General features: G+C 34.6%; 1 protein-coding gene across 1 annotated transcript in view; it reads right to left on the bottom strand.

The window, feature by feature from the left end:
* Window positions 1-26,074, bottom strand: part of dmrt11E (doublesex-Mab related 11E) — a 46,697-nt gene extending 20,623 nt beyond the window's left edge. The window contains exons 1-3 of the mRNA XM_069826124.1: window positions 25,923-26,074; window positions 20,115-20,322; window positions 14,087-14,223 (exon numbers count right to left, since the gene is read on the bottom strand). Of these exons, the coding sequence (XP_069682225.1) occupies window positions 14,087-14,223; window positions 20,115-20,320 (343 nt within the window). The 5' untranslated portion in view covers window positions 20,321-20,322; window positions 25,923-26,074. The remainder of the gene's footprint in view (window positions 1-14,086; window positions 14,224-20,114; window positions 20,323-25,922) is intronic.
* Window positions 26,075-26,956: the final 882 nt, after the last annotated feature.

The following is a 26,956-nucleotide window of genomic DNA, read 5'->3' as shown; positions in this document are numbered from 1 at the left end:
GACCTGTTTCGGCCCCATCTAGCAGTCTTTTTAAAGGTCTTCCTGGTCGACGATGTCCTCTAGGTTTATATTGCATCATAATTTTTGGGATTCTTGAATTTTCCATTCTTCTTACATGATCTAGCCAATTGAATTTGTATCTGCTGATTTTTTCTTCTACTGACTCTACATCTAATTGTTCTAAAATTTCTTCATTCCTTTTTCGGTCTAAAAGAGTATATCCTGCTGTCCTCCTGAAAAATTTCATTTCCGTTGCTTTGATTCTGTTCTTCTTGTAGATGTTTGTACTAATTTAGCTTTTAATGTAAAACAATAATTGGTATAAAAGTGGGGCATAAAATAACAGAGGAAATACAACAAACCAAGAATTAAAACAAGGATATAATGTGTCACCTTCATTATTTAATAATTTTTATGTAGATGGTTTAATTAGAAAATGGAAGACAATAATACATATAGGAATTAGAATAAACAAATACTACAAAATAAACTCAATGCTCTTTACTGATGGCCAGGTCACATTGCAAATTACAGAAGACGATTTACAAAAATCAGTAATCCATATACATAAAATATGTAGGGAATACAATATGAAAATAGGCCTATCATTTAAAAAAATTAACGCTATTGCTTTTCATGGATACTACTACTCTGTGGGAACAAAAATACAATAAAATTCCTCGTATCCGGCACTCAAATAACCGGTAATACCAAAACAACGGCACTTTTGGCTAGGCCAAAAATATCATTTATGCGAAAGAGAAGAGTCGGACGAAGATGTGAATGATTTTCATGGATCGCATATGCTGCATATCGTGTTTACTCTTTATATTGTTCACGCGTGAAAATATAGACAAAAAACCCGTTATGTACCTGACATATATCTGGTAGCATCGGTAAGCTGTCACTTGGACCTTGCAAACAATGCGCAGAGGTGATATCTTTAAATTTACCACTTGAACTCACCCGTTTCGAAGCGGTATTGGATGAGTCTAAATAGAAAAGTGTGAAATTCTCTGTTCCTACAGCGCGCAAAAATTTCATTCGAATGATAGATGTATCATGGCTATTACCGCTAAGCGCAAGCAATAGTAATATACGTTACAAGAGAGGTATGTTGACGTTTTCATGGTCGAGGAAAAGATTGAAAAAGCGAAACGTAGTTGAGCTGTTTTAATTTCCGAGAACATGAAAACAAACATACCGCTCGTGTATCGTACATTATTTTGTGCGAAGATCGTTTATTACATACCTAAAAGACGAATTTCTAATTAGTTGCAATGAAATCTCGATGTTAGTTTCTGTTTAATGACACCAACTTCGGAACACCAAAATATCTTTCTTCAACATTGTTGCTATAAAATGTTTTCTGTGTTTACTATACTCCAGCAGGCCGTGATATACGTCTGTCTTTTTTTTTTCCCAGTCTATAAGTGCGAACTTAAAACAAACGGTAAGGTTATGTAATGATTTATTTTTCATTTTAATATTTTAACAATATTATTTATATAACATATTGCAGTAATAACATCGGCATCTGGAATCTCGTTGATTTTTTCACGGCTTCCTTAATGTTACTTGTATCAGGAATGCAATAAGTTTCGTGGAGTGTAGTAGAATTTACTAAATTTTTGCAAATATTTAAAAACAATAATTAACATTGCAATTTAGGTGAAATTGCAGTGGTAAGTTTCCAGTTTATAATTATTACTATGTTAAACGTCTCTAAAAATAGGCTAATATGTTAAAAGCCTAAAGCAGTAAAATGAATGTCGCGCTTAAGCGGTAAGAAAAGGGAAATTGTTTTTTTTATTATTTTATTGGGTTATTTTACGACGCTGTATCAACATTTAGGTTATTTAGCGTCTGAATGATATGAAGGTGATAATGCCGGTGAAATGAGTCCGGGGTCCAGCACCGAAAGTTACCCAACATTTGCTCGTATTGGGTTGAGGGAAAACCCCGGAAAAAACCTCAACCAGGTAACTTGCCCCGACCGGGATTCGAACCCGGGCCACCTGGTTTCGCAGCCAGACGTGCTGACCGTTACTCCACAGGTGTGGACGGGAAATTGTTATGTGTGTTACGTTGGGAATACTGAATGTGGTATTTCACACTTACCGCGTATTGGTTCTGTGCGGAAAACAAGCAAATACGCACGATCTCGCACAAAATATTCTTACGCTCTAATCATCGAGCGTTACTTCATCGTCTTCATATTTGCGATGTTGGCTACATTGCTCTTCACGTCGCGTGACTCATATGACTGCCATTTAAAATTGTCGTAAGATTACGAAAACTTTTAATATTTTTTACGCTATTATGTATTACTGTATTACAATAATTACGAACTGATTAATGTACATTACCGTATTCAGTATTAAAAATAACCATTTTACGTATTTCAAAAATTTATTTTCAAATACCGGTTTCTATATAAAAATGACTAAATTTAAACATGAAAAAAATGTTTGTGCAGTAGAGTGTGTCTTTACATAACCTATAAACGTATTTCGTATTTTCCAATAATTATTCGGCACTGGCTTTGTCCCACAGTTGCCGGATACGAGGAATTCTACTGCAGTAGACCTAATTGAAAACCAAGTAATAGAGCAAATATCAATCTTTCAATATCTGGGATTTATATTTCCTACTGTCAAAAGCAAGTAATAAAAGCATTAAACACATTTTCGAACGGTGCTGCACTAAGCGAAGTCTGTTTCCAAGCGTACATCCTTTATGCTGCCGTATGATCATGACGAATTTCTGAATATCATCTGTTAAGAAAGTCCACTTGAATAATTATCGTTAACTTTCGAACTTACTTAGTTGAATAGTACAATGTTTAGTTGAAATAACTCTTGGTTGTTGTCCAAGTGAGTGTCACTATAGATAAAAATGTTAAAAACTCGTCGTAGCTTCAAGTTCAGCCACGATCAGTGCAAGAAATCACATCATCAAAAATATCACAATGTGCATAGTTTCACTGACAACGGTACCCTGTAATATTTATAGCACAGTTCTGTTACTGTGTTGAGAACAGGAAGTGAGTGGTTATGACATGAGATTTCAAACAAAAGAGGATGTCCAAGCTCAGGGGCTCCTGTTTTGAGCGATGATGTTTGCGGGAAGCAGAGAGAAAAGGTCAGGAAGTCGTATGTGGGGTCATTGCTTGCAAGATTTCCCACGAGCTTGGGAAAGATACGCCAGTTTTGAGCTAGAAACCGTCCCCAACTGGTCCTTCGCATCGCCATCTGATGTCATGAAATCAACCTGTAGGTTGCGTTTTTATGATGCTTTAACATAACGAATAGAAGTGTTTTTATGATTATAGGGTTATCCAAAAGTCTTCTTTGTTAAGAATATAAAAAAAAAATAGTAGCCTACAGGTTTGTTGTTTAAAGAACGCAGAGTTTATTTGAACAGAAACTTCTATTTCAACTGATTGTTCCATTATTGTTGCTGTGGTAAATAGTAGAAGATAAGACATAAACAGCAGTTCAACTTTCGTTGCGTTGGATATAGGTATGGTTATACCAACTTTCTTGCACGAGTCATAAAATGTAATAGCTTTATGCCAGATTTATGTGGCTTCACTATGCGTTGTGTTTTCTGAACTTGACATATTGAACTGCTCGAGTATTAATTGAAATTGAGGATACTCGTGGATGAAGCATGACGTCACACATTGTAGTTCCGGAGTTTGTGGATATGCTTTTCCGCTATGTCAACTAGTACAAGCAGGATAAGTTAAAACTAGGCCTAGACACTACGTTACCTCGCGAGCACTGTATACACCACCTCCCTCCACAAATATTCTACCTGTACGTGCACGTATAGTAAAGATTGAACTCTGTACCATAGCGTTCTAATCAGGGGTGTGTAATGTGATGGAATAAATAAATAAATTGTAGGTTTCGTTTTAATTTCCAAGAAGCATGGTAACAAAATTATTTTGTTACTATGAATAAAGGTAAAGGTCAATGCCTGAACTGTTCAGTTGAGATTTATATGAAATATTATAATATGAAACGCACTTTGAACTTGTACATAAGAAGGAGTTTGACAAACATAAACTTGTATTTAAAAGTTTAAAACAGGATTGTTAAAATGGTTTATATTAATAAAATAGTTGTTACATGCGATAAAGCAATGTGTTATTTCAATTAAATTTGTTTTGCAGGTTGAAATAGTGAGAAAATTTCCAAGAATGTACAAGAATAATTTGTTAATGGAGAAGCCAATTCATAATCACTAGGCCTACTAGTTCAAAATGCAGTCCTATCAATTTATCGCATTTCAAACACATAAGCGAGTCATAGAGAACAACACCCCTTTTCATATGTCAGGTAAAATCAGCAAGGAATTGTATGAATTATTACCTAATGAAAAGTCTCTTAACTTAAGTAATTTTACAGCTTAGATGATTTGACTTGATTTGAAATGTTTAATATAGTAACATGCTGGATTAGTTTTATACATCCCTAATAGGAAGAGAAGCCACGTTCATGTAGAGTAGTTACCCGTTAATATAAACAAAGCAACTACGTTCGAAATATTGTAGAAGGAGTAAATTTGATCATTTTTACCTCCCCTCCATTAGGCCCTTGCCTGGCCTAGACCTATGTGTGAAAACTGAAAATGTTTTGTAATGTTGGGTAAACTTGACCATAGAAGAAAATACAAGAATTTAACCATGTTACCTGCTTTTTGTGGTATGAAATAAAATATAATTTGTTGTTTAGTCAACTGTGCGAAGACAGGTTCGAACCTCATAAGCAGGCTTCGAGACTTCGGACCCAATAGAGCAGTTCAGTGGGAAGTCCGCATAACGGCGTACTGAGTATAGCGGTAAAGCGTACAGTGGGCGGAGGTACTGTAGAATGAATGCCAACAAGTACGCAAAGAAAAACGTTCTAGATTTGAAGGTTCTGACGAATAATTGGTTTTCATACAAACCTATTTTCAAACTGTGTCTGAAACTTACATGGTTAGAAAAGTCAGAGCAAGAAATGCCGGAAACCCTCAAATTAATTGAGGAAATGACACAGAGAATTAATGAGACACCAAGTACACAGGTTACTGAATGTGTAAAACAGAAGTGGAAATCAATTTTATGTAAAAATAACGGATATGGAACATTGTATAATATAAATATTGCAAATCAGTAGACATAGAGTCACCCGAGAATAATTGACTGTCTCTTAGAGACTGCAATGATGTTAGGTTTTTTCGTTTCGCTCCTATCACGTCATGAGACGTAGAGCGCAGCTTTTCACAGTACAAACTATGTTTGGCAGATAACCGAAAAAGATTTACGTTTGAGACACTGAAAATGTATCTTGTAGTACATTGCAATTCGGTACTGTAACTGCAATTTCTAAATACGACCAATAAGATAGATGAAGATATTAAAATTGGTACATGATTATTTTCACCATTAACACTGTGTATAATTAATCACAAATGCTCATAAAAGACAGGAGAATAAATGCTTTTCATATTATCTTGACATTGTCATTGTGTAATGTATATTTACTTTCAGAATGTACATATGTGTGTGTTTCCCCATACTACCGTACTCTACTCTAAATAGCAACGTTGTTACCTCAACATATCTCTACCTTTCACTACTTGCAGCGAGTCAACAACCTATAGTACAAGCACAGTAAACTTATTGTATCGGGTCCAAAATCTCGAAGCCTGTTCATAAGTAACACCAATAAGGCATCACTCATGAAGCAACTAGGCCAAGAGATAATGGAGTAGGGTGTCCAGTTCCTTTCCCCCTCCAATGCATACATCGCCGATTAGCTATATATTCCACTAATCAGACTTCAGATGTATACAAACAATTGTTCTTCCTCTGACACATATCGTCAAGTGAGATGTACTGCCTGATAATAGATGTGTATATCAGCCAGAACCTCGATCAGAGGTAGAAATATAACTTAAAAAAGTGTCAACTTAAAAACTGTTCAGTATGTTTGATATATTACTTTTTTTTTACTTCATTTTACCGTATGAAAAATAGTTCATTTCAGAGGAAATATATTCCATAAGATCTAACCTATAAAAATCTTACCCCCCAAGCAAAAACTGAAATGACGTCCCTGCGCGAAGGAAACGGAAGACATTTTTATTTATTCCACGGGACTGGATATTTGTCCCTTGCCATGTGCTGCCCCGTATTTTCTCAGTACTGCTGGCCACACCACCACGGAGGCCCACAATGTGAATTTGTTTTCAGTATCGGTCCGAAGATACTTCTCCCCCCTCCCCCACTTCGCATTGGACTGTAGTCGGTATTAGAGGGATAAGAAAATCAGACCAAGGAAGGAAGAAAGAAGGTAAATTAATTTTATTGTTTATAAATTAAATTTATTTTAATAACAGCAACATAATTCATTCCATTTATTTTTAAAATATTTTTTTCAAGTCCAGGACCTCCATGAACTTTCTTACTTGTATTTTAAGCAGTTACAATGAATTTACGTCGTAGATCGGCGCATTATACAAGGTGGTCTTTAATCGTTCCTTTCCCCTCCCTTTCTTCACAAAGTTTACATTGAAACCCCCTCAAGCTTTATAAAACTTGATACATTTTAAAGTTTAAAAACATAGGCGATGACGACGGACTATAAAGTGGCCGATTCTATTTCCGCCCGAACGGACAGTGCATCAGAACCAAATGTTGACCCTTAATACAATGAAGTGTTAAAGAACCCTTTACTTTCGCCACTTATCCTTTTTTTTTTCGCCCCGCTCTATCCCAGAATGTTTATTCAAAACGATTCTTATCCTACAGTTAAGCGTCATAAAGAAAGTTTATTTTCTCTCCAGTTAAGAGTACCCAGCTTCCTCTCTTTTTCCGCCAGCTGGCAGCAGCTGTCACTTGTAACGGAGAGTCATTCACAAAAGTATTCCAGCGAAAACTTGTTCGCCTCTCCACCCCCCCTGACACATAAGACAAACATTGTGCACTTTAAAACGAAGAAGCACGAGTCTCAGAGAACATAAAATGAAGACCAGTTGGCCCACCCATACTACTATTAGATTAATTTTCTATAAACGTCTTCTTCCTTGACACCGAAACCAGACACAAAAATAACTTCTAATTCTTAGGGTTACTTTAGAGGGGGAGGTACAGTACTGTATAGTATAGTACTGTGGTGTATAGTACTGTACTGTGTCTGAAATGTCTGAATATTGCAGCACTAATGAGGCATTTTGTATTACTACTACTACTACTACTACTACTACTACTACTACTACTACTACTACTACTACTACTACTACTACCACCACTAATATTGATGGAGCCCTTGGCTTTTAAAGAATTATGGTTAATAAAGCAAAGCAATTTGAAGTAACCATTTTTTAATATGCCCACACTATATAACGTCTTTGATGCCCACATACTGATTATGACCGTAAAGGCCCATTCACAATGAAAATTAAACATAACGTAAACATTAACATAAGCACATAAACATATGCCACAAACTTAAGTGGAGTTTGCAAACTTTCATGTTAACGTCTTATGATTAAGATTAAGTTTATGCTTATGTAATTCATTGTGAATGCTTTCATTACATAACATGGACACAAGGTTTTATGCTTACGTTATGTTTATGTTTAATTTTCATTGTGAATGGGCCTTAAGTTGTTTTGTTCATAATGGTACACGAAGTCAACAAATTATTACTAGGAAAACGTAGTTATGCATATCCAGACATTTAGGAGTTTCCTGAAGGAAACTGTTGGTCTACCTGTTGCTGATATTAATTTTAGATGTAGAAATCGCGTTATTTCCACATCTCTGTATTTTCAATTAACAAATCAATACCGTCCATTACGGCGACTACTACTATATACATTAACACTATCACTATCACTGCTACAACTACTACTGCTAGTACTACTACTACTACTACTACTACTACTACTTTCCTACTGTTGTACTGCCACCACTACTACTATTAATACTAATACTACTTTACTATTACTACCATAACTACTACTATTGCTACTACTACTATTACTACTACTAGGCCTACTACTACTATTACTACTACTATTAATACTACTTTACTATTGCTATAATAACTACCACTATTGCTACTACTACTACTACTACTACTATTACTACCACCATGGAGGCCTACTATTAATACTACTTTACTATTACTACCATAAATACTATTGCTACTACTACTATTAATACTAATACTACTTTACTATTACTATCATAACTACTACTATTGCTACTATACTACTACTACTATTAATACTACTTTACTATTACTACCATAACTACCACTATTGCTACTACTACTACTACTACTACCACCATGGAGGCCTACTATTAATACTACATTACTATTACTACCATAACTACTATTGCTACTACTACTACTACTTTACTATTACTACCATAACTACTACTACTACTACTGCTATTACTACTGCTACTACTACTACTTTACTACAACAACTACTACTACCATTACTACAACAACTAATACTACTAATACTACTACAACAGCAACTACTACTACTACTACTATTAATACTACTTTACTATTACTACCATTACTACTGCTACAACTACTATCAATACTACTTTATTATTACTACCATAACTACTACTGCTACTACTATTACTACAACTACTATTAATACTACTTTACTATTACTATCATAACTACTACTATTGCTACTACTACTACTGCTATTACTACTACTACTATTACTACAACAACAACTACTACTACTACTTTACTATTACTACCATAACTACTACTATTGCTACAACCACTATTACTACTACTATTAATACTACTTTACTATTACTACCGTAACTACTACTACTACTACTACTACTATCAATACTACTTTACTATTACTACAATAACTACTACTACCACTGCTGCTACTATTACCACAACTACTACTACTACTACTACTACTACTACTATTAATACTACTTTACTATTACTATCATAACTAATACTACTACTACTACTATTACTGTCAATTTAGCCGAGAATCATAAACTGTAATAGCAAGATTAAGAAGTGGGCACACAAAACGTATGAAGATAATAGCATCTCAGAAGATATTTCCATTATGTGCAAAATGCAACACAGAACCGGCCTCACCAAATCATGTCCTGACGTGTATAGGCCTGACTCCAGACCACATACTTCACAACCAAAAAAAAAAAAAAAGTGATACACCAGCTGCAACAACACAACCTCATGGACTTAGTCTAAGGACCACGGGATAAGAAAGAATACTACTGCTACTATTATCACTACTACTACCACCACTGCTATTACTATCATTGAGACAACCCTGGATAAACCAACAAATCTTTCCGCTCGTACAAAAAAGTTCCACTTTGCACACAAGTTACATAAATATTATTTACATTCATAACAGAGAATAGAGTTTTTAAAAATAGTTTTGCATATAAAAAGTTACCCTTGTGTTATATGACTTCTTACCATAGAAACAGAATACTAATTCAATAACAGTATTAAATATCGATCCATGAACTATTGTAAACTACTAGAGGTTCTATTATCTTTGGACATCGTAGAATATGTTTTGAATGTGTAATAAATAAATTTATTATAGGAAATGTAACTTTTGTTAATAATTTACTAATAGTTGAGGAAAATAAATTATAAACTGTGATGTTTTAACTGTATTGTTCCCTAACGCGTAAAACTTGCAGTGGGAAAGTATCTTCGTATCACTGTGACGCTCTTTTTTATTGGTAGTTGAATGGGTTATACAACATTTTTTGTGCCTCTATATCAGTCCATTCACAGAAATGACTGTTGATAATTCTTCCATTGCTTTGAAGTGGCACCTGTGTTTATTCTCATGCGTAAATTCCAGGTACCGGTACAGTATTTTCTTATCTTCTCTGCATGATTTTATTTTTACAAGTTTTTATCAACACCTAGCCTATATAAATTGCAACAGCACTTCTATTTTTATGGTATACAATAAACATGACTGGTATTTAATTATGATAACTCCATTCGTGTCTATATACATGTCTGCTACTTGTATGTCTGGTAGGTGGCATTTAAAATAAGTACTAACGGTTTTTATCATTTCAATTTTAAAGCGTGGGATTCACGAATGTTATTATGTCAGTTCAGTTGTTTATGTGATATTATTATTATTATTATTATTATTATTATTATTATTAGTAATAATAATAGTAGTAGTAGTAGTAGTAGTAGTAGTAGTAGTAGTAGTAGTAGTAGTATTTTATATGGGAAAAGCCTGCTATTATTCGGCTAAGAAACATATTTTGTCATCTAATTTGCTTTAAAAAACCTGAAAGTTAGAATTTATAAAGCAGTTACACGAGTATTACCGATATTTCTGTATGGTTGTGAAACTGAACTCTCACTTTGAGAGAGAACCAATGATTAAAGGTGTTAAAGAATAAGGTGCTTAGGAAAATATACTGTTAAAAAAATAGCGGAACAGCCTTTTTTGTCTGCTGAAAATCCTTGGTAGGCCTATAAGGAATAGTTGTGCTGTAATGATATCACCAAATATCTTAATGTCGTCTATCATCTGATATCTTCTTCTGCCCCGAACTCTTCTCCCGTTCACCATTCCTTCCAGTGCATCCTTAAGTGTGTATTTTTAAACCCTCTCCTCCCCATCCAGCAACGTTGCGAAACGTCTAATATTGTAAAGTAATTAGTTAAATATTGCAATTAGAAAAAAAATTGAGGACATTTTTTCTTCCTTATGACATGAATAATCATCAGTTAAAATAATGGCACTTATACCCCTTACAGGCTGTATAGATAATGTTGTTGCACGACGGAGAATTATCTGATATTAATAACTGTACTACAAATATTATATAAATATAATTCTCTTAAGCATTGTTATTATTATTATTATTATTATTATTATTATTATTATTATTATTATTAACCGCATATCATTTTGTGGTTATTCGCGGTTTTCGTACAGCATCAAACTGTACTTCAGACGTTATGAATACCGAGGATTGTGATCATTACAGTTATTTTAGACACCAGCGAGATTTCTTTGTATAAAAAAATCTAATTGAGCAAAATATATATTTCCCTGACACACGTAGGTCGAATCATAAATACAGTATGTAATAGGGCCTGAATGTTGACGTTCATAGAAGTGTCTCCCTTACTCCAATCTAATCTAATCTAATCTAATCTAATCTAATCTAATCTAATCTAATCTAATCTAATCTAATCTAATCTAATCTAATTTAGCCTAGTAATTCATGTCTAAATCTATTGGACTAAAGCCTTACCCTCTCATCAATCGTCAAACTCGTAAACACATAACAGTGGGACTATGAATTTTCGCATCAATTTAATTTAATTTAATGAACAGTAGATGAATAGAGAAAAGTTCACAGGAGATCTAAGGAAATCCCAATGATTGCTGCAAACGTCTATACTCGAATTAAAGCAATAAATGCGAGGATGCTCCAAAAAGTAAGGTACTGATAACAAGAGCTTTCATGGACAAACTTTATTTCACAGGCAGATATACTGATGCACAGTAGTAAGGCACTGGTCACCATGTTTGTCCAAAAACTTGTCCCAATGGTAGTCCAAGGTAGGCTATCAATGCCGGCATGGAGAAATCTCCATCAAGTCTCTGAAGCCACGTCATGGCGGCTTGTGGAACGGCCGTATCGGCGTTGAATCGCTTACTACCCAGGTGCTTCTTCAACGGTTCGAAGAGTTTGAAATCACTGGGTGCCAGATCGGAGTTTGGTTCGGTACCTCCTACCGGAAAAGTCGTTTTCGTGTCATGATATGAGCATCATACACCTCAACACCTCAACAAGTTGAATTTCTGCTGATGAGGTGCCCTTTAGACACAAAAACCGAATCACACTACGCACTTTCACGTTTGATCATGTTTCCTGCGCGCAGCCATCTTATAACTGATATACAGAGTCCGTGGATATCCAGAGTACCGCAATCCTTTGCGCCAGCAAATGCCGACAAATTCGCCATTGTTATTTCAGCGCGCGCTATGCAGTGTACAGTTTTATAGGGAAAGAATGTAATTAAGTGCGAAAAAATTCGATGTTTCTGTGTTTAGAACTGTTCACAGATAACTGGAAAAGGCGCACGTTTGTTTTCTCTGTCACAAGGTGAAAGAAATAAGAAAAAAGGAAAGAAGTGACTATAAATATAAAAAGGAATGGTCCGCTACCTAAGCGAGTATACATTGTGAGATGAAAGAATGACTGTATTTTGATATTTATTTTTTCAAAATTTGGGCCCCAAAATGTTTTTCTAAAACTAATCTAGAATTTACGTTGTTGCAGCAATGATATTTCTACATAAAACAAATTAAAATTACGTACCAATTAGGATCATGTCAAATTTTTACCATCTTCTCCCTTTCAAACCAAGCATTTCTGAATTTAATCCTAATTGCTATTTGCAAGAATGCCATAATATATTTTTGAAAGTTCTGAATTAATTCTTGACACAAGATTGTATTGTTTGACTCGATTGGAAAATACGAAGACTGTAGAAACCCTATTAACAGGGCATTGTACTGAAATTACTAACTTCCATATTTTTAAAGCTAAATTCACAAAATGTTTATCACTAATATACTGTACCTGGGTAATAATAACACATGTACAAAATTTCATCCCTGTATGATAAGTGGTTTGCATTTTATTAATATCTGAATAAAATATTGTATTTCTTCATGTAAGAAGTCCCTTGCGCCACAATTTACATTATTTTTAATTGATATTCACTTATATGATTTTTTTATATACATTGCAACAAACGTTACTATTGGAATTTTCTGTACAGTGAATGGGTAAATTACTAGGAAGTTTTTATGACTATTAATTTTTATAATAAAAAATTCTAGTAATTTACCGTACTGATTAATTTTACATCAAAACCCTATAGTAAGCTTTGATTCCATGTATGTAAGGATCCATATAAGTGAATATCACTTAAGAATAATGTAAATTGTAGTGAAAGTGACTTTTTATATAAAGCGGTTCAATATTTTAACAAAATGTTAATAAAATGCAAACCACTTATCATAGGCGGATGAAATGTGTCATTGTTAAGCAGATATACCATTGATCAAAATTTGGTGAATCTAGCTTCATAAGTATGGTAGTCATTGGTTTCACTATTGTGAACTCTTAAAACTAAGGAACTTGGAGAAATTTCAGTATAGTGTTCCCTTAAATGTGGAAGCCGGAGTATTTGCACGAGAAATGCAGTTGGAAATGTTTAGATTTATTGTTTTTTATTTGCAACATTGTTATTTTCATTTATTGCTTATAATTTATTAAGTTCATGTTGCTGTAATACATATAATTGTGATGTGTATGACGGAATGTATTGAACACTTAAATGCATATTTATGCTGCAATAATTATTAAATGAAGTTTTTGTACATTTCTATGTTGACCAACAATAATGTTCTCAAATATGTGAAGATCCTTTTGAAGTTATTGCCTTTCAAATAAAAAATATTTGAGTTTTGCTTTTAATATTTCTATATCACGCGTGTTGAAAAGGAATAACAATGGCGGCCGACTAGGTTATTGCGGTACTCTGCTACATCCACGGACGCTGCTGATATAGCAACATATGCGCCATCTAATGGCTGCGTGATAAAGCTGTGGTCTGCTGCTGCGGCCCTGGCCTAAAATTCGAACAAGAGGAGGAATAATATATCATCACCCTTGAAAGCTCTTGTTACCTTATTTTTTTAATCACCGTCTTACAATACGTACTTATTCAACACTGCAGTGTATTTCATGTGATATTCTTGTCCACTGTATACACAATCCATGACCATTTTGTGGAAAACCTTGATGCACATTGAATAGTTAATGGAGCGAGACAGAGCGTGCTGAAAACCTCGGGTTTTGAAGTCCTGTTTCTATGGCACCACGAATGAGACAGAATAAACTTTTCATGTTAAAACGTTACAATTTTTCTCTTTCATACCTCGAACATAGACGTTTCACGTTGAAATGAACTTTGTGTACCTTGTAAAATATCCCGTGCCAGTGAGCTCTGTTGTAAACTTCGTAGATGTTTTTGGTATAGTCTCTTCTGTGCTAGCAGCGCCTCTGCCGACTGAACACGCGAATTGATGTCATGGCCTTCCTCGCTCGATTGTTGCCTACGATCATAAGAGAATAACAATTGGTCAAATTGGCAAATTTCTATTGTTTACATACGAATAGATAGACTTAGTTTACACATGGAAGGAGATGTATCACAGAAATTCGAGTCACAATAACAGGATTAAAAATACTGTTAGCCACTTCTTAAATCTTTCGCTCACAATATTTGCTGTTAAATTTTTATTCCATCAAAAGATATTCAAATGGAAAAGGATGAAGGGCACTGGGTGCAAGTTCGGACCGAAGATAACGTGAAGAAAGGTCGAATTCCCAACAGACCACATGGCTGCCGTCATGTTGGAAAATCAAGACTAAGGTGAACCGAGCAGTTCTAATGGGGACGGTATGGCCGATCGGGTCATGCCGTGTTGATGATGAAACCGCTCACTGAAGTCAGAGGTACGAGAGAAGTAAGATAGTGCTTTGGTAGTGTGTGGCAGCTACGGTAGTGGGTTTCAATCCCTCCTAGAGCTTGGATATAGAGTAGACCTACTATTCTGCAGTAAATGTGGTGTTCTGTATTGTGCGAAACGGAGGCGCGACGTCATTCCAACGCCACTTTACGTGAGTGCGCCAGTTGCTTGTCCGATAAATAAAGTTGATTCTGTCTCAAAGAATGAATAGCTGAACAAAACAAGGTTAACTTATATTATTCATAGGTTCGTTTGTTTCTTTGTTCGTTCGTTAATTCATTAATTGATTAATTAATTCTTTCTTTTCACAAGTTTTACTTCCTTTCATATTGACTTATAATTGAGACACTAGGAATACAAGTGGTGCAAGTCTAAAAATTAAACATTAGCTAATTTAAGGCTTAATAAATACAACAGTTTAAGATCTTTCTAAATGAATAATAAAATGAATATATTATTTAATGATTTGGTAATAGATGGTAGCACTTTACCAGAACATTGAAACTGATTGTCATTTTCTTTTTCAGAAGACAAGTGAAGCAAGTCCACCTCACTTAGCAAACTGTGCTGTTTACTTTGCGGTTTGTTCTTTTGTTGAGCAATTAATTTTATTTTCATTTGTGCGATGAATTATTGAAAAAAAATATTTGAATCAAACTAAATGTATGTGAAAAGTCGTCGGTACCTAATGCAACTGGAAGCAAGTGAAATAGTGAAAATGAAGGTAAAGAAAAGAAAAACAATTCAAGTAATTAGTAGGGGGCGGATTCATATGCACTAAAACGGCAAAGTATTCATGCACGTATGCATTTAAAAACTAGGATGTATGCATTAATAGTACATTATGCAACGAGCCTATAATGGTAGTAATTAAGACGCGAGTATGTTTGTTTATGAAACGAGCGCAAGCGAGTTTCATAATTTTCTTACGAGCGTTCTTAATTACCATTATAGGCAAGTTTCATACGACTTTTTATGCTCGACCATATTTCTAACTTGAAATTATTCATAAGTATTCATGTTATGGTTATCGAACTGAGGAGCGGAACTGACCTCCTAAATTGTGAGATGTGCGCAGACGCGAAAGTATTGATTTTTTCCGAGGAACGAATGTCATTGACCTTGATATAATCTAGAGAATAACATGATAATCTTGATATAAGCTGGAAATTGATTTAGAATTGAAAAACGAGATGACAAATTGAATTTATTTGAATATTATTTACAATCAACGCTAATTATTATAGTAACAGAATATAACCTTCTGCGACAGTATTGGATTTCCAGCCTCCGTGACGTTTTGCTAGTTGTCTTTCGATTGCATATCCGAGAATAATCGATACTTGCGCTTTTATAATGCTACAATGGTGATTTCTCATTGTGGGTATACCTTATAAAAACTGTATTTTAAACTTGGTTGTAAACATGAGCCGATTTTCTCTACTTTGGCAGATCTTCAAGTCTATGGGAGGTGGATGGAAACCACGCTGTAGCTGTCGGTTTCTACCAAATGTTGTGCCAACAAAAACACTGGGTGTCCCAGCAAATTGGATCGCAAACATGATTCATTAAAATATTCATTCTAAGTTGCTGATTCAGGTCCTCCGCTATGGACCATGTAGTAGCGTTTTTGGCTAAAAATCTAGCTAGAGCGTCAGAGTTTCATTACAGGCAGGGGAATGGAAGTTAGCTTTCTATAATAGAGACTGTTTTCTGTGAAACTTATATTTATTTTGTTGTTGTAGACTGTGACCTTTCAGATCCGCTACATCCAAATGTTTAGTGTTAGTTCTCAGATCGTGATGATGATGATGATAATGATGATGATGATGATAATAATAATAATAATAATAATAATAGTAATAATAATAATACATGCATGCATACATACACATACATACATACACACATATACATATTCTCTCTGAGTAGGAATGTAGTGCAGACTTAAGTAGTGTGTACCGTATTATTATTATTATTGTTATTATTATTATTATTATTATTATTATTATTATTATTATTATTATTATTATTATTATTATTATTATAATTATATTGCGCCGCTCTGACTCATTGAATAGTGCGTGCGCTTGCCAATGAAGCACTGTGCGTCTCTTGGGCGATTTATCTCTATTTCACGAGACTGGTTTATATCTCGTCTTGTACTTGTTCTGTAACGCCTCCGCGGTGGGTCTTAAGGCTGGTTCACAATAAACTGAGAACGGAAACGACAACGAGAATGGAAATATTGTTAAAATAAATGTATTTAAATGTGAGTCTTCACAATAGTTAATTGTAAATGCTCACATTTAAATACATTTATTTTAACAATATTTCCGTTATCGTTCTCGTTGTCGTTTTCGTTCTAGGTTTATTGTGGGCCAGCCTTCAATTCTAATAACAACACGGTCCGCAGCTCCCGAAATGAGAGATTCTAGTGTTTGTACAAACATATACCCTGTGTTTCAACGCATTGGGGTGTAAGTAAAAGATTGCACAAAATTGTAAAAATTGTAGAAAATTACTAAATTGTAAAACTGTAAAAATTTGTAAAAATTGTAATTGTAATATTGTGAAATGTTGACTTGTTCCACATCTTAAAGCTTCATTGCTCATGTAAGATCTATGGAATAAAATAAATGATTGATTGATTGAGTAAAAAACAGGAAGAGGTTAAACATGACAAAGAAAGGAAGAAAGAATTATCATTATTATTGTTATTATTATTATTATTATTATTATTATTATTATTATTATTATTATTATTATTATTATTATTATTATTTTATGTAGCACGTATGGGTGAATACAGAAATGCATATAGAGGATTAGTTGGAAGTCACGAGAGAAAAAGACCCTTGGGGAGGTCGAGACGTAGATGGGAGGATAATATTAAAATGAATTTGAGGAAGATGGGATATGTTGCTCGGGACTGGATTAATCTTGCTCAGTATAGAGACCTATGGCAGACTTACGTGAGAGCTGCAATGAACCTCCGGGTTTCTTAAAAGCCACTTGTAAGTACTATTATTATTATTATTATTATTATTATTATTATTATTATTATTATTATTATTATTATTATTATTATAATATGCTGTCTATACAAGGTGTTCTGAAAAAAGTCCCAATATTTAGAGAGGAGGTAGTATGCATCACACAAGAAATAAAAGTGCTACAAACATGGATCGTAAAATTAATATCTTCTGAGAAATGAGCAAAGTGTTTATCATCACTGTAAGAGCAGCACATCTTCCACTGTGAACTCTTTGGCAAGAAACAAATGGGTGAACAGAATGCAAACGTTTGTAACTGCGTATTACACAGCATACCTTTGTTTGTGTTTGTATCAAGAGGGCGCTTAAGCAGACGGCAGTACGCTAGAGTTCGTAATCGTACTACTGCTGTAGTATTATTGTAAGTTATAGGCCTACAATTGGCAAAACTCCGTTGTAGGAGGTTACTAAACCTAACCGCTGTGCTAGAGACGGAGTCTGGAGTTTCCTTCCATTAATCTGAACCATTGTCGCTGCAGATTCACAAGTCATCTGACGCATCACTGCTATCAGTACACGCTACTATTGGCTGACAATTAGGAAGGAGGAAGTGAATGGTATATTGTGTCACTCTTTAAGATTTACGCTTACGCAGACTAACGGGGTTTTGTGAGTCGGTCCTCTATAGCAGGGGTCGTCAGCACAGAGCACGGTGGGGCTAGCCTCTCTTACCCGCTGAAAACGCAGTGCACTATAGTGCTCTCGTAGCTGCTAGCGGGTATTCTCTCTATCTCTGCCTGTTGCACGACAGTACACATGGGACGGCACCGCGTACACATTGCACATTTCAGCGAGTGCTGACGACCACTGCCCTATAGTTTCGCATCTCTTGAATAGGAGCATGTTTTGCTTCTTGCCCAAGAGCTCACAGTAGGCCTGCGTGGAAGATATGTTGCTCTTACAGTGATGGTAAACATTTGCTCATTTCTCAGAAGATATTAATTTTAGGGCCCATATTTGTAGGACTTTTATTTTTTGTTTTGATGCATACTACCGGCTCTCTAAATACTGTAACATTTTTTTCAGGACACCTAATATAGAGTATAAAATTCATGTTCTTATTCACGAATGTGAACGTACAAAAATGCCTGCAAGCAATAATAATGTCATCAAATGCTGCATTTCATTAGATGCGTGCATAATCCATTTCATACGGCACTAGTAAGAGAGACAGAGAGAGAGATACAGAGCTCCCATGCATTGCCGCACTTGAATCTTCAACTGTGTTATTCCAACGCACGTCATTCCCTTCCTTACGAATAATTTTTCAATCGACTTTATGTAGATTTCTTTAAGCTCTTAAACTATTGTGTCCTGAAGTTTTACATTGAGTATATAATAAATTTAACTTCTCCGGTAGTAACGTTTTTGAGGGCATATAGACTATTTCGTTTCATTAATAACTTTTTTTATGTGTAAGATTTCATGGAAAAATCTACAGGTACATAGCTTTAATATATTGTATATCTTTACGTAGAACTACGCGTGTACGATGACCTGTCTACAGGTGCATAGCTTTACTATGGTTTACGTAGAGGTAGAACTATGTGTGGGTACTGCGAGAAATGAAACAATGAAAATATAAGGAGAATATAAGGATAACGGAAAGCAAGGAGAACAAAGGAGCTACAAGGAGAACAAAGGAAATGAAAGAAGGAGGACAATGGGAATGCAAGGAGAACAAGGAGAATGCAAGGAGAACAAAGCACAGACAAGGAGAATAAGACGAAGACAATCACAACAAGCGGAACTCAAGGAGAGACAATGAGAATAAAGGGAATACAAAGAGAATAAGGGAAATACAAGGAGAACAAGGAAAAAAGAAGATAACAAGAGAATACAAGGAGAACAGGGGGAGTACAAGGAGAATGAGATGGATAGAAGGAGAAGAAGAGGAACATAAGGAGAAGAATGGAAATACAAGAAGAACAAGGATAAAAAGGGGAACACAAGGAAACCAAAGAGAATACAAGGGGAACAAGAGAGGAGCTTGTATTTTTATGTGTCGTACATTTCCCAAGCTATTTCCTTACCTAGTGAGGAAAAATACGTAGTTCTCTGTCAAAAAATGTTAAATCTATTTTTTTCAGTAAATCGCCGTTTGTGCTATTTTTTAAAGATCCATTATTTTAGTAAAAATAATTAAACATTATAACCATTTAAACATTATTAGCGGATAAATTTACTTGTAGGCACTAAATATGAACACTAGATGTAAGAAATCGTTTTACACGGACGGACAGGCAGATAAACAATATTTTTCGGTACGATACTATGAATATTGAAAATATATATAGTATTTTCGGAAAATTTTCCAAGAATTTGTTCTATAAATTTCATATAAATAGAAAACAAAAAGCAGCACTGGGTACATGGTTCTGCCAACTACTTTGGCTTCCCCATCGTCTCTGGACGCACCTCCGAAGAGCCACCTGGGCTGCCATGACGCGCTGTCGCTCCACCACGAGCTGGCAGTTGGGGCACTGGCACTCCCTCCAGCGACACAGACGCTTGTGGCCCTTCAGACAGGATATGACGCCGTGATTCCGGCACCGCGCACACTTTGGCGTCCGCAGTAGTCGACGGCCGGTGCCGCCACTTCGTGACGACGCCGAGGTGTTCATTCCTGCAACACAGATCAAATTAGTGGAAAGTTTTTGTACCAGTTAATTTAATAAAGGCAGTTTTTACGATGCCCACTTTCACCGGTATTAACACCTTTCTAGAATCGTCCTTAAAGAATGGCGCATAAAGACGCAGTCTCCGCCTACCATTCAAGCATGTCTGACGCGCGTGTTCCGGGCTGATTGTGAGAGTCCAGTTGAATGTTCTGTATAGCCCATTAAGCGTTATTATTATTATTATTATTATTATTATTATTATTATTATTATTATTATTATTATTATTATTATTATTATTATTATTATTATTATCATCTTCATGACCAGAGACCGGAAGTTTAGGCATTATGAATCATTAAAATAGGCAGGCAAAAGGACATCATAAATAGCTAAAATAGGCAGGCAAAAAGGCATTATAAATAGCTAAAATACGCAATAAAAAGCAATTACAAAAACCTTGCACTAGACCCACAACCTTGCACTTTCCACAAAGGGATTTGGCAGCAAGAAAAGCTTTACATAAGTCGAATGCAAATTGTAATTTTCGACTCGATGTTGCAATTACTGTTGGAAGCAAAGAAATCTTCTTCCCAGTAGCCTTGGAAAGTGCATTTTTGTGTTTATTTGTACTGTTACGTAGCGATATGAAATGTTTAGCTTATACATTTTTGCCCGGCAGCACTCATTGTTGCAAAGAGAATATGAACTGACTGAAAGACAATAATATACATTCGGTGAAGTCACTTTCATTGTAGCGGTTATAGAAATAAATTAAAATATATCTGTAGGCAATTTTTAATAATAAATTAATAAGTAATAGATAAATAATCAAATAAAGGCAAAAAAGGCATTTATTTTGTAAATTAGGCATTTAAAAAAAGGCAGAAAAGGGCAACATAAAACTGTGACGTTTCAATCACAAAGGTGTAATTCGTACAGATTTACTTTCAAAATAAAGATAGATTTAACACATTTAAAAAGGCATTCTGCCAAAGTTCCGGTCTGGCTTTCAAAATTTGAAATTATTTACGCAACCTTCTCTTTTTATCTTACTTTATAATCACTTAGAAGCAAGTTGGAATATGTTACATTAATTTGGAATGCTCGTTGTAAGAACAACGTTATTCAAATGAGTTTATAAAAATAAATTCATTAAGTTCCTGAATGATAAAACATTCAAAGTTTCTTGCCCATTCCAGTTCTCAACTAGAGATCAATTTTTGGTTCGTATACTCTCAATAACAGAAGAATTACTTACTCGATATTTCTAAGAAAACTGTTAACAAATAACAGTGATTCTGCTGAAATATTCAAACTGATTCCATTTTGTATTCCTCCAGTTAGATCATGAATTCTCCCTTAATTAAAATGTTAAGCAACTTATATTAAATGGGTGAGGATATTTGTATATTTTCCGGTACAGAAAGTTATTCGAAAACCAAATATATGAAGAAAAAAAAAGAGCTGTGTCAGTCATATTATAGCACATTGTTTAATTATTTTTCTTGTAATAAATCAATTTTCTCCTTGATTTTTGGTCCTAAAATTTATTACCGTTTTATTAAATTATTTTTTGTTTAGTCAAGTGTCCGAATGCAGGTCTGGTCCTAAGTGAACCAACAAAGTATCACTCATGAGCCAACTAGGCCAGGAGATAATAGGGTGGGGTGGCCAGTTGTTTTCCCCCTCCATTGCATACATCGCCGATTAGCTACATATTACACTAATCAGACTTCAGATGCATACAAACAATTTTATTGTTCTTCCTCTGACACATACCGTCAAGTGACATGTACTGCCTGATAATAGATGTACAGTAGCGGCAAAAAAAAAAAAAAACCGGACCGACGGAATAATCAAAGTCCTCGAAATGAGCTACTGCGCATGCCACGCCCGCATTCACAAGATAGCGAGTAATCTATTGAAATTGTTGTGGTTTCGATTGCTAACGTAGCTCATTTCGAAAGCCATTAGAAAATTAGCTGGTAAAATTCATGTTCTGGGGATATAAGTTAATTAAGTAGTAAAATATCACTGCAATCGAAAAGTATTGGGAATAAATTTGAATAAGGAACAAAAAAAAAGTTTCCTTTCCAGGCAGAATTCGAATTAGTTACCAGTCTATCGTGCTGTCACAGTGAACAAGGCTCTGAAATCAGTTACAAGGGTCAGTCCGGTTTTTTTGCCACTACTGTACATATCAGCCAGAACCTCAGTCAGAGATAATTGTTGTTGCTGTTATTATTATTATTATTATTATTATTATTATTATTATTATTATTAATATTATTATTATTATTTATTTTACTTGTTGCGATAACTTACTCGTGTTACTGCAACATACAGTAGTTTCTTTAGTCCCTTTGATGGCGCTATAACCTAGTATAACTGTACTTCTACTTTTACTTTTTAACAGTCGGGTTTTATCCTCTGATCTAATGTAAAAGAAGAATAAATGAACGACTTACGAGAATGATGCCAAATAATTGTGTAGGCATAGACTATTCGATGTGGATAAAGCACTTCACAATGAGAATAAGTACTCTATGTTGGCGGTTTAGAACTGATGTACAGTACGTATTGTTCCGTACGAAATTTGTCCAATACGACGCAGTCGTTGAAGAAAGGAAGAGTGACATAATGTATTTGAATATCTCATCCTTCAGAGTTGAGGTTAAACGAAGTTTTGCGAAATGATTGATGAACGCGAGACAGACAGACAAGCTGCTTGCCAAAACCGTAATGGTAGCGATAGCTTCTTGTTTATTTGTACGCATTTTCTTGTTGCCTGTCTAACAACTAAAATTCTGTAAGATGATGAATTACGCTTTGCTGTAACTGACTGTCAGCGATGTCTCACGCTATTTAAGGGACTTATCAAGTGCAAACATTGCTATTGCTCCAAGGCGCTTGAAACTTTTGAAGAGCTCTAAGTTGATTTCTGGAATTTTTCAGTACCTGACACACAATAAACTCTCGGTGGCTTCCACGTACCATTTAAGACACGAAACCTCAGCAGTTGTGAACCAAAATTATTTATTTTTAATAAAGATATAATTAGTGCTGGACTAATGTGATCTATGTGTATGTATGTATTTATTCAGACTGCAAATGGGTATACACCCGGTGCCAATGGTAACTAATTACACTCAATAATGACAATTAATAATAAACACAACTAATAAAATACAATTAATAATAATAATAATAATAATAATAATAATAATAACAATAATAATAATAATAATAATAATAATAATAATAATAACAACAACAATAACAAGGCGCATCCTAAATTAAATGAAGCACGATCACTTAAAATAACATTTAAAGTAAATCTAATTTGTATCTTAACCCTAAGTTCGAACTCAGACCCACGAGTGTGATATGTTCATACCTGCACAAGTATATCTTTCAGCACTACACTCATTTCGCTGTCAACTCACTCGCTGCACTGGAACTACGACACATTTCACTGATTCTATCCTGATTTCACTAACACTTCAAAAACATTTCACTGTTCACTGCCACTGCCACTATAAACTATAAAACTTCACTGACACAAACACACTTCACTTACACAACACACTTCACTGACACAACACACTTCACACTTCACTGATTATTATAATGTCTCTATTAAATGTAATTGTGTACAATTTGGTAGTCAACATTCTACACATTTTTGAGCCTACTATACTCGAATTACAGTAATAGAAAACATAAAATGGCTTTGTGGAACGAAAATTCGACTTCATTTACCATGAAAATGCTTTCGTCATATCTGATAAACTGAACAATGTGAACGAGTCCATTCCTGTACACAGAGGGAGTCCGCATAAATAAATAACCTACTTGGAAGAGTTTGTTATAATCCATGGGGGTTGCAATATTCCTATATTAAGAAAATATTGTTATTCAGTTGTATTTTGACCTGGATTTCGTCTCTATCGATAGAAATGACCATTCTCTATTAACTATGATTTTGAGCTATAACCTCTAGGCTAACTAGACGTTACTGTTCTTTAACGATACTGTATCAACTACTTGGTTATTTAACGTCCATGGGATTTGTCTTAGCGAGATGCTACTTGGCTAGATGAAATGAGGTCGATAATTCGTCATGTGATTACCTGACATTTGCTTTACAATTTGGGGCAAACCTCGGAAAAATCCCAACAAGGTAATCTTCCCTGGAGGAAACCAAATCCCTGTCGAGCTCAGTTCCTGATCACTAGGTAAAAACGCCTACCACCTACGCTGCTGGCAATAAATATTATTACTTCCAAAGATACCTAAATATATTTGTAATTGCAGTGGATTTTTAAAGTTAAATAATAAAAACTGTAACAAATAAAATAATTGTAGCACAAATTAATAATGAATTCATATTTTCTGTCCACAAGCGGTAGCAATTATGACTACCCGAGATCGATTCCCGGGTAGCTACTGGATTTACGTCTTTGCTTGTGTTTGTCCAGTTTTGTTGTAAGGCTATGATTACCGTAAGAACAAGAGATTTTGCTAATTTTGAATGCCTAATATTAGTTCACATTTATCATGCAAATAAGGAAGGAAAAGACCGGCTTCAAAATTTTGAGATCACGTGATAATGATGCAGCTTATGATAATAATGTTGATAATAATAATAATAATAATAATAATAATAATAATAATAATAATAGTAATAATAATAATAATAATAATCGTCATCATCATGGCGATAAAATATGGATTGACATACTGTTGTAAGAATTTTTTTAAATCTTTACATCAATTTTGAAGATCATTTGTAATTTAGTTGAATGTCATGAGTTTGAATGAAATAAATAAAAACAAGTAAATAAATAAATAAATAAATAAATAAATAAATAAATAAATAAATAAATAAATAAATAAATCAGTGTGTGATCGACTGAATGAATGAATGAATAAATGAATGGATGAATGAATGAATTAATTAATTAATTAAAAATAATCTAGGCGGGATTCGAACTCGGGATCGCGAATTTCATTAATGTTATGTTGAAACATTATGCATACACCACGGTTCTTGTAGTTACATAAAACACAAAATAAACAGTGTCCGAGACGAACATTACGCATAAGAAGTTTTACAATCCAGTAATTAATAAATTAATCTAAATGCTGATTACTGCAAAGTACAGAAGAACTCACCAAGTTTTTATGGTGGCAACACTGTAATTCTATTCCCCATCATTTCCAATAGATGTTAAATTGTTAAGTTCTGTTAACGACTCTGTTATTCCATTTACTGCTGCTGACATTTCCGCATTATTTCTTTGATTAGCCACACGAGGTGCACATGTGGAGATTTATTGATCACGATAAAAATTTGGTGAGTTCCTCTGTCATTTGCAGCAATTGGCATTTTCATAAATTTATTGGTTGTTGAGTTATAAAATTTTCGTATCGGAAGTGTTTGTCCTCGACACTCTGAAAATTTGCACTTACAAATTCACCCAATTCGAATCCCAGTCGTGATTTTCTTTAGACTCTCCAGTCAAAAAAAAGTTAGGACAGTTATCTTACAAATCGGCGTTTCTAATCTCCTGATCAATCGGAATGAATAACACACGATACCTGGAGTGTAGGCAGTCCCGCGCACCCCTTCGTCCCGCGCGCTTCACTGAACACCAAGAACTGGCGGACCAAAGAAACCCTTGGACGTGTTTTGTCTTGAGGAACATCGGCCCGCCCTCGCTATAGGTCCGCCAGCACTGTGGGCGGGGTCGAGAGTCGCTGGCACGTGGACAATTCTGAAAGATTTTATTTCCACTAAACTTTTATGTTTTGGACCCTCATTTATGAAAGTTTCGACCATTTGGAACAATAAAATTAATTTAGTTTTGTATTGTTATCTTCTCGTTTTCATTTACTTCCACTTATTCAGTAATTTTACTGTATCACGCTACTTGGTCGAGTTTATTTCGATTTCCAATCCAAAGAATATTTCTTAGTAAGCTCCGGAATTTTAGGATCTAAATTGTCCAAATTAGTATTTTTCTCAGGTACTGTAGGATTTTATAGTTACTTAAAATGCCGTCTGCGAACTTGTAAGTTTCTTTAACTGGAGGAAAAACTTGCAGTGTGCCATTACAGCATGTTTAAAGCAGCGTTTAAGCTAGAAAAAAAAGTAATTGTCGCAAAACTGCACAAATGAAAAATTATATTTGTGCAAATTGCGAAATGCTTGTGCAATATTATAAATAATTGTGCGAAAGATAAAATTAATAAAGCATGCAGAAAGAAGAAGTTATGTAATTTGTTTATTGGAGTTTTATTACTTTCAATCCATCTCATCATAATCTAGATATATACTTATGCAAGTAAATTGTTAGACATAGGTATGTTTAGAATCAATTACTGCTGAATTTACATCACATTAAAGTACGTTATTTTATGGGCACTGTAAACATTGAAATTCTTTACTTCAAGATTTCTTGTTAGCAGAGTGCTAATCTTTTTTACTGAAAGACGGTTTCTAATTCCAGTTTTTATAAGATTCATGCTACTAAATCCTCGCTCACAATTTACCATATGCAATGGAATTACATAAATCAATTAGAAGAAATTGTTCACTTAACTTACATGAATGGCACACAACTCTTTGTTTG

The sequence above is a fragment of the Periplaneta americana genome, chromosome 5 (genome assembly GCF_040183065.1).
Source record: "Periplaneta americana isolate PAMFEO1 chromosome 5, P.americana_PAMFEO1_priV1, whole genome shotgun sequence".
In the NCBI taxonomy this organism is placed as follows: Eukaryota; Metazoa; Arthropoda; class Insecta; order Blattodea; family Blattidae; genus Periplaneta; species Periplaneta americana.
This window is presented reverse-complemented; position numbering and strand designations above follow the sequence as displayed.